General features: G+C 62.1%; 1 protein-coding gene across 1 annotated transcript; it reads right to left on the bottom strand.

Annotated features, from left to right (window-relative positions):
* Positions 1-634: 634 nt before the first annotated feature.
* Positions 635-8,579, bottom strand: FCN2 (ficolin 2). The gene is made up of 9 exons (XM_004714444.2): positions 8,354-8,579; positions 6,513-6,626; positions 5,310-5,363; positions 5,011-5,046; positions 4,530-4,562; positions 3,877-4,004; positions 3,388-3,517; positions 2,255-2,389; positions 635-1,143 (listed from the first exon to the last, which is right to left on the bottom strand). Exons 1-9 carry the CDS (start codon positions 8,421-8,423, stop codon positions 896-898), a joined length of 948 nt encoding a protein of 315 aa, XP_004714501.1. The 5' UTR covers positions 8,424-8,579; the 3' UTR covers positions 635-895.
* Positions 8,580-9,264: the final 685 nt, after the last annotated feature.

The raw sequence follows: 9,264 nt of genomic DNA on the forward strand, positions 1-9,264 counted from the left end.
CTGTCCTTGTTAGCTCCTGTCCGTGATGGCTTGTCCGGGCTCACAGCATCCCTGTGGCCGTTGCTGGCATTTCTGTGGTTCCTGGGCCACGCCACCTCCAGAGGGCTCACCTGGAAGCATGTTCCCTTATCTGGGGCCCTCACACCTCTATCACTCACCTGCCGGGCTTCAATTTTGTTTTATTTCTGATGAGGGTTCCTGGGCATGGAATACCTCTTGTTTAGATGTTCCCAGGTCTGGGTGACTCACCTGGGTAAATAAGAGGCTGGGGCAGGGGGCAAGGAGTGGTGCAGAGAGCCGAGGGGCCTGAGACTGGCCACCTAGTGCAAGGTTCCATAAACGCAGCCCTTAGGAAGCTGGAGAGCCAACGTGCAAGGCTTTGTGGGTCTCATAACCTCCACCACAACCGCCCCACTCTTCCCGGGGCAGGAGAGCAGCCTCCGACGTGGGCCGGAGCCAACGGGGCGGCTTGTTCCAAGAAACACCATCACTGGTCTCGGTTTGCTGACCCCTCCCTGACTTAGGTCATCTGAAATTTCGTTTGTCCAAAGGATGTTCTGATCCCACCCACTGAAGCAGCCCACAGGGCAGCCGTGGCTGAGATTGGGACGTGGACATTGAAATAGACGAGTCATGCACACAGCAACGTCTTTATTGCCTGCTTCATTCTGAGGAAAACGGTTCTATCATCCTAGCTGGGGGGAGAGAGGAGACAGAGAGGTGTAAGGGGCACAAAGCCGTGAAGGTCCCTGCAGACAGAGGCAGAGCTAGACACACCTCGTTTGGCGTGAAGACAATGCTCAAGGGACAACAATGTCCCCCACTTGCTCAGGGCCTTGCTCCCAGCCCACCGTCCACCACCATGGGTGGGCAGGGCCCTGGGGGTAAAGGGAGCTCAGGCGGGCCGCAGCTTCATCTCCGACATCTTGTAGCTGTAGTTTAGCCCCTTCCCCAACTTCCAGTTGATGCCGTCGGCATAGCTCTCATGGGCCCCGCCGAGGTAGCGGCCATTCAGGTTCGACGCATGACAGCTGGTATACCACCAGGCTCCCTTGAATATCTCGGCACAGTTTCCTGAATTCATGTCATTGTCCTGGTCTTTGGTAGTAAAGGGCCGGTCCTTGTGAGACGACAGAGAATCGCCTGTCCCCAAGGAAAAGTGGGTGAGGGTGCTGCTGGAGAAATGCTGCCCTCAGGAAGTCCCCTAATGTCCACCCAGGTGGACACAGAGTCTGCCCAAGCCTGGCGGACACAGGAGCAAGGACACTGTCTCCTGCCCCCGGTCCAGGGCTCCTTCCTCACCTCACATGGTGTCCAGCGGCCCTGCTGCTCTCTGGGTCCCACCGAGACCCTGAAGACTATGTCCTCTGGAGAGCCCCCCTGCCGCCAGGCAGCCCTCTGCCCCGGGCTTCCTCTCTGCCAGGCTGTCAAGGGTGGGTGCCACCCCTGCCCCCCATGCACACCCTCTTGATTTCAGGAGGAGAACTTTAGGAGGACTGGGAACTTTGGCCTTTGCACCCCTTCACCAGCCTGGAGCCCCTGTCTCTGAGACGTTTCTGCCCCAGAGCCTCTTTCCCCTTGGGCAGTCATCATGCAGCTCGTCCTGGTCCCTGGCCCGCCCTGCGTCAGTTCAGCATGGCCCTCCTCCTGCTGCCTCAGCCCCCGGGCTCAGGCTCAGCTTGGTCTCCCTTGAACCCTATCCTCAGTCTCACCCTCGATCCTAGGGGGCTCCCCTGGGGGCCCCGAGGTGCCCACGAATGTGAGGGACATGGCTCTCACCAGCAAGCCTCCCCCCAGGAGTGCTGGGTGTGGCCGCTCAGGGTGACTCGCAGGGAGACAGGCCTCCTGCTGCTGCAGTGTCCTCCCCGCCTCCCAGTGCAGCCCCCAGGGGTTGCTCTGCAGGAAAAGACCCCCAGTCCCAGCGGCGGGAGGTCCCTGGGACCGAGAACGCCCTGCAGGCGCATCCCCTTGGAGCCCAGGCTGGGCAGGAGGGGCTGTGACACGAGTTAAATGACCACCCAGGGAAGTGACTGTGCCGACCACCCGCTCCCCAGCAGCAGGCACTGAGCCAGGAGCCGGAAGGGGTCATGTCACATGACCTCGTGCCTTGATGCGGGGTGAGTGTGCACTCACAGAGGGGTTAGGCCCAAGCCAGGTCCCCAGGGAGGGGCAGGGCCAGGCTTCCAAGCCCCAGCCTTGCTGCCTCTGGGGCCCATCTCTGAAACCCAGGCCCCTGGGCAGTGCAGACCCTCACCTGCATTGCCCTCCACAAAGGCCCCCAGGAGGAACTTGTACTTCTCCTCCTCACCGGCCATCTGGAAGGAACTGTACTTGGCAAACTGGTAGTTGCCCTGGAAGTCCACCAGGTCCACACGGAGCTCACTGGGGCCTGGGCAAGGGTGTGAGGTCTCAACTCAAGGCCGTTTGGCCGCCAGGTGTGGGTTGGGGCGGGTGGGGGCGGGCTTCTGGAGGGAGGTCTGAGGGGGCAGCCAGGCAGTTGGAGACCACCCGCAGCTCCGCGGGAGAAAGACGGGGCTCTTGACTCCCCTGGGCAGTGACAGCCGGGGAAGCCCGCAGCGGGCGGCGCTGCGTCAACGCCGCCGGCTCGAAGGCTGTGAGTTTGTTTCACATTTATGTGAGTGAACACCTCGCGGATGATAGGAGTTTTGAAACATCTCCCTCTCCTGGAATGGCCGCTGCGGGGGGAGGGGGGCGCCCCCTCCCCTGCACCAGGTGTGAGAGCCCCACCCCGCCCCCTTCCCTTCTCAGGAGGAATGGAAGCACGTGAGGGGGTTCCTTCCCAGTGACCCGGAGCTTCGTAGTGGGGACAAATGTACCGTGCGTTTGGAGCCTTCCCCAGGGCAGACAGGCAGCTGAAGGTGAGTGGAGTCGGGGTGGGGACTTTGCCCTCGGGGTGGGTGTTCCTGGGTGGGGTCTCCCACCAGTTCTGAGGCAGGAGAGGCTGGGGAGGGCCTGTCACTACCCTCCAGTGGGTTCTGTGACCCATTTGGGGCCTCAGAGGACAGAGTAGACCTGGGTTTCAAAGGCTGCAAATCTCTGGGAGCAGACAGCCTCAACTTTCCACCACAGAGCGGCGGGTGAGTTTGGACTGGTAACACCATACACCCCAAGGGTCCCTGGGGAGGGTCTGCGGTGTGAGGAAGAGCAGTGGGGGGACATGGGGTGGGGAGCCCTTACTCTCTGGCCCCAAGGTGCTCAGGGCGTTGGGACTGGAAGAAGTCTCCGCCCATGACCCCATGCCCTTGGTCCTCCTGCTCTGAGAGCCCAAGGCAGGGCCCACACACTTCACAGTGACGGCATGGGTGTCACCCATACTCAGGAGGGGGGGCTGGTGGGGGTCGGGCAGTGCGGACCGCAGAGCCTCACCCTGGGCTGTCAGGGCGTGAATGTTGTCATTGCCCAGCCAGAACTCTCCCAGCTGGCTGCCGAAGCCCTGCTTGTACTCAGCCCAGTCCCGGAAGAAGTTCACAGAGCCGTCAATCCTCCGTTGGAAGACCTGGGGGCAGAGGGGCTCGGGCAGAGGGCCGCCGGGCTCTGGACTCTCAGCCCCAGGCATGGCCCTGACCCAGCGAGCGAACGACACGGCTCACAGCGTCACCAGCCCCCACGTGACCTCAGCACAACCCAGATGGTCAGCAGCTCCTTGGATCACCAACTCCGAGAGAGATGGCGCTGGGGGCCCCCACCCCAGGCCTGGGTCCCTCACAGGGTGACCGCACCCTACCATCCGAGAGTACAGGGAGGGACTGTGCGCAGGGAGTGAGGACGTGGGGGAAACTGCGTGCAGCCCAGAGTGGGAGACCATCAGGAGGGGCGTCCCAGGCAGCCTCTCCCACCCTATGACCCAGCACTCACGGTCCAGCCCCCTCCATCCGTGTGCATGTCACACAGCACCGTCAGGGGCCGGCAGTCGGGGAGGAAGATGGTGTGCCAGCCACTCAGCGTGTGTCCCCGGGTCAGCATCTCCTTGCAGCTCCGAGGTCCTGGGGGAAGCAGGCACTGGGCTCCAGGACGGGGGCTGGGCAGTGGGTTGGACAGAGGGCATGGAGGCAGGGGCCCTGCTCAGGACAGAGAAGGGAGTGTGTGTGCGAGTGTGCAAGTGTGAGTGTGTGTGTGTGTGTGTGAGTGAGTGTATGTGTGCATGTGACCGTGTATGAATATGAGTGTGTGACAGTTTGTGTGTGATTCTGTGTGTGTGAGTGAGCGAGTGAGTGTGAGAGAGTGTGTATGTGTGTGAGCGAGTGTGTGAATGTGTGTGTATGTGTGTGAGTGTGTGTGCGTGCCTGTGTGCACATGTGAGGGTGAACATATATAAGAGGGCATCAAAGAGGTGAAGGAATGGCATCTTCCCAAGAACTTTCAGGAGCGACTCTCTTGTCCAGCAGTGCTGTTTGAAAGCTTGGCTGAAGTGGGAGGAGGGCCGGGCAGACGCTCTGGGCTGAAGAGGGGTAGGGCTGGGTTCTGCCTGGGTCTGAAGGCAGGCAAGGAGGGGTGGGGCTGTCACCCACCTGTGTGGCATCCCTGAGGCTCCCCGGACCCTCCTGGGGTGAGGGAGGAGAGAGAAAACACACATCAGGTCATGTGTGCGCAATGTGCCCCTTGTCCTCATCCTGGACTGGGAAGCGTGGCCCTTATCCAGGAGCTTCCAGCATGAAGGGGACCCAGAAAAGACAGCTCTGGCCCTGAAGCCCCCATGGGCTCAGAACCTGCCATCTCCATGGGGACACTTTCTTTTCCTGCACCAGTGGGACTGAGCAGGTCTCACCGTGGCCTGAGAAGTCACCACACCTGTACGCGTCACCATCTCACACACACCTGTGGCTGAGTGTGCAGGTCTGGAATGGGCTGGGGAGGTAAGCCAGCAGCCCTGTCCTGACCCCCACACCATGGCCACCTCAGAGGGGAAGTCTTGCCCAAGGTCCACCCCGAGTCCAGGTCTGGCTTCTTGTTGGACATGACCTGCACAGCGGCTCCCACGGGACAACTCACCTATCGCTCCAGGGGCTCCTTTCTGTCCTTGGGCTCCTGGGAAAGGAGAGAGGGTCAGCGGGGCCGTATATTCCCGTGGAGAGCGTCAGGCCACTCTGGATGGGGTCACCCACTCTGCCACTCCTGCCACCCCCAGAAACCACCTCTGGGCTGCCGTTGGCTACGCCAGAGCCCCTGGGCCTGACCCGGGACCTGTCTGGGTAGTGTGGGCTCTCCAGAAAGACAACGTCCCAGTCCCTAGCCCCATGCCACATCTTCTCTGCAGTGGGCCAGGGGCTCCCTCTTTGCCACGGTCTTACCTTTGGGCCCAGGTGGTCCTGCTTTCCCAGGGGCTCCTGGGGGGCCACGTTCTCCTGAAAATTCCAAACACACATCACGTAGACAAGCTGCCAACCTGTTGGCCTTGCTAGTCACCGAGGCGCTGATTCGGTGCAAGGGCACAGAGGCGGCCCCACTCCTCCATCCAGGAGGCCCAGGCCGGTCCACTCTGTCCACACCCGGAGCTGGAGCTGCACCCTTCCTCCCTCAGTCCTTGCTCTGGGTAAACCCGCCAACCACTCGGCAGGCCTGGTCTGCCCCTCTCAAGCAGAGGATGCCAGAACCCGGGTCTGTGGTGCTCCGGACCCCAGCCTGCTGTCAGCCAGGTGGCCTTGGCCCAGCCCTGACGGGTCAGAGGCCAGGGGAGTTGGCCTCAGCTCGGGGCAGGCAGAGGGACAGGGCCTGGGTCCTGCTCAGGGCCGATGCACCTCACTGCTTGAAGGACCAAGGGAGGCTGGATCCAGTTCCTTATCCTCTGTGCGCTCAGCACAAGACATAAGGGACAGTGTCCCCACCCAAGGGTCCGCCACCCACAGGCCTGAGAACAGACCCTGAGCCCAACTCCTTAGAATGTGGGAGCCCTGGGAACCTCCAAATGCACGTGCCCTGTCCCTACGGTGGCGTTCTGGTTCTGCCAATGCCCCGTGAATACTCCCAGGTACAGGGAGCTCACCCCTGTGCAAGGCAGGGCTGGCTGAGCCTTTACCTCAAGCTCAAGCAGCAGAAACCCCCGCCCCCACCCCACCCCCATGCTATTTCAGGGGGAAAGCCACGGGAGCACAGATCTCAGCTGCTTGGGTGGGACTTGGGGATTCGGGGTTCAAACGTCCTGTTTGTCCCTCAGCAGTGTGGGGGCTGAGGGACCTTTCTGACCTCTCTGAGGCCAGTATGTAGGGGCAACATGGCGCTGGGCAGAGTCTGGCCCAGAGTCACACGCAGCTGGGTTCCAGGCCAGGACCGGGTTGTGGCATTCCTGAGCGTGGTCTGCCACGTGGCTGAGAGATTGGCCTGCTCCCCAGGGCCAGCCCGACCCTCCACCGGGCCCTGGCCCTAGTCTCCTGAGTTGACACTGAGGGGGTCAGGATTGAAGCCACCTCAGGCCCACCCTTGCAGGAAGGGCAAGTCAGAGCCCCCCTCACCTCCCCACCCCTACTGATGCCCACCCTGGCCAGCCAGGGACATACCTCTCTCTCCATTGGCGCCAGCCTCTCCCTTGGGCCCTGGGGCTCCGGGCACCCCTGGGCACCCTCTGAGAATGCTGAGTTTGTCCGAGCCTTCCAGGCCCACCACCTTCACCTCTGCAGGAGGACACAGGGGCATCACCAGGTGTGTCCTGGCCGGGAAGGCCCTCAGGGCTGACAGGCCGCCCTCCAACCCTGGGACAGCTGCCAGGGTGGCCGTTCAGCCTCTGTCTGTGGGGGTCAGCCGGGAGTGGGGGTCCCTGCTGTGGTGGCGCCTTGGTATCTGCTCTCTCTCCCTGGGGGGCTGGCCAGTGACGGCCTGAGCGAGCACCCAGCTCCCTGGTCACTCAGCCCTCACGGCCTTGGCCCTCACGGCCCTCAAGTGAGTCTGACTCCCAGTGACCCTGCAGGACGTTGTAGGACTGCCCTGTAGGCCTGTTCGGAAGGAACTGCCAATGGCTCTCTGAGGCTGTCACCGGACTGCCCCCTGCTCCGTGGAGGGGGTGGGAGTGGGGTCCACCTCACAGGGACAGACAGGCCAACATCTGTCCCTTTAACCCACATTGAGGAAGGCATGGGACAGGGTCCTCGGGGCAGAGCTTTGTCCAGGGCTGCTGGCAAGGCCACGGCAGCCCTCGCAGGAGAGCATGCGCTGCTAGTCCCTTTCATCTGGAACTCACGCTAACTTAGGTAGTTTATCCAATTTTCACATGGATTGGAAGTCAACTTGCCAATAATAAACATCTCTGATGGGGCCACCGGCCACTGGGCGTGTGGGGTCCGCAGGATATCTCCTCCCTAACTCAGTTCCATTCCCGTCTCAGTTAAACTAAGGACTCCTCACCACCCAACCATAAAAGGCATCCTGGGGCACTAAGCTGGCTGCTGACAGAAAGGTCGGCGGTTCAACCCCCCCAGCTGCCCTGCAGGAGGACGACTGGGCACTCAGCCTACTTTCCTGAGGGTCCTGCAGCCTTGGAAACCCGACCCGCAATGCCCTGTAAGTCGACATGACATGGGACTGGCTCCGCACGCAGTAGGCTTGATTTGGGGCCAGGCCACTCCTCAGCGTGTCCCTGCACTCCTGGACCCTCGGGGCATTGGGAAGTGGCCCCTCATTCTAAGGCATGACTGTGGTCAAGACATCCCTGGGGCAGATTCTCTGGGGGAGGAGAGAGGGGGACCTCTTTGTGGGACGGCCGTGGGGCTGGGTCACCTGATGGGGAGTCCTGGGGGATAAGGCCTGAACCCCAGGCACACAGTGCCATCCTGCCCTCTGCAGCCCAGATCTGGGAGGGTCCCCCTTCCCTGAGAGCACATCCTGCTCAGCCTGTGTCCCATGGAAAGGCTCCTTGGCTTGTGACCCCACATGGGTGACAACTGTGGGCTGAAGTCTTCCAGCTGCCACCTCCTCACACCACCCTGGACATGGGCTGTCATGACTGCCCCTCCCAGAGCCCAGGCCAAGAGTCTTGCCAATGGTCATGCTAACCGAGAGCGGGGTGCCAAGGTCCACCCAGCAAGGCCAGGCAGTCTGCTTCGGCAGAGCCTGCAGAGCGCAGCCGACATACAGCGTCACGCAAGGCCCAGTCAATGGGCTAGCCAGCGGCCGACCAAGGACAAGGACCCGAGGCTCCAGAGGACACACCGAGAGCTCAGAACCCGTCCTGTCTTCTTGCCTCCAGGTAAGGCTGCACCTGCTCCTGGGAGCCCCCTTCTTAATCCATGATGGATAATGTGGGGCGGGAGCAGTGGAGAAAACGAAGGGAGGCGCCCTCACAAGACAGCCGGGAGCTGACGTCAGCTGACGGGCTGAGGGCCTGCTCACCTGAGTGCCGACTCACCTGGGCAGTTGTCCGCGGCCTCAGAGGCCAGGATGCACAAGACGGCCACAAGCAGGACGGTGGGACCCATGGCCGGGGCACGGCTGGCTCTGCAGCTCTGGTCTGGTCTCTGCTGCAGAGAGGACGCCGTGCTCCCACTTTTAGGTGGGACAGCTGACTGCCACCTCCACGCGGACGTCTCGTTTCCGGTGGGAACAGCCCCTTCCTCCCCTCGGAGTTCCAGGCAACCTTGGAGCACGACCCTTCCCTGCTCCCCTCTCGCTTCCTCCTGGTTTGCTTCACTTCCCCTCCGCGAGAACACTTTCTTCCCACCCGCGGGGACCCACCCTGGGGTGTGCCTTCAGGAAAAGCCTTGCCCTGGAGTGCCCTGAGATCCTGGCATGCCGAGCTCAGCACGCTGGCCCCCTTTCTATGCAGAGAAGGGCCTTGGGCCTACAGAAGCCTGGAACCTTCCACTGGAGGCCTAGTCTGTGGGTGGAGAGATCCCTGGGCTGCAGGGCAGGGGTGGGTGGGAACACCTGTGGACACGCAGGGGGTTGCTTGTAGACCATCCAGTCGGCTCTGCCCCCCCACCCCCACCCCATGCACAGCAGAAGGAGACCGCGCCCTGTGCCACGCCGTCCTCACAGCAGCTCTTGTCTGTGCCCGAGCCCGTCGAGGCAGCCACTGCGCGAATCCAGCTTCCCTCGGGAGGATTCGAGGACCAGTTCAGGGGAAGGACCGAAACGTAAAGTCCTGTGACCAGCCACAGCTCAAGGTCCGGTCATTGTGAGGGGCTTTTCCAGGTCCCCCTTGGGTCCTGTGTAAGGTGGGTGGGATGTGTAAGGAACACTAGCTAGTGGACGCCCTCAGCCCTCAGAAGGAGGAGCCCGTCTGCTCCTGTCCAGAGTGACAGTCTTGGAACCCCACAT

Source organism: Echinops telfairi, unplaced genomic scaffold (assembly GCF_000313985.2).
Source record: "Echinops telfairi isolate 266 unplaced genomic scaffold, ASM31398v2 ScPeMD7_25;HRSCAF=90, whole genome shotgun sequence".
Taxonomy (NCBI): domain Eukaryota; kingdom Metazoa; phylum Chordata; class Mammalia; order Afrosoricida; family Tenrecidae; genus Echinops; species Echinops telfairi.

What these genes read in the sequence shown, in the direction of transcription:
- FCN2 (XM_004714444.2), bottom strand. Translation starts at nt 8,423, where the DNA reads ATGGGTCCCACCGTCCTGCTTGTGGCCGTCTTGTGCATCCTGGCCTCT. An exon ending in AGGACCACCTGGGCCCAAAG is followed by an intron (nt 5,047 to 5,309) that starts GTAAGACCGTGG and finishes CTCCTTTCCCAG; the next exon opens with GAGCCCAAGGACAGAAAGGA. An exon ending in CTTTGTGGAGGGCAATGCAG is followed by an intron (nt 1,144 to 2,254) that starts GTGAGGGTCTGC and finishes CCTTGGGGACAG; the next exon opens with GCGATTCTCTGTCGTCTCAC.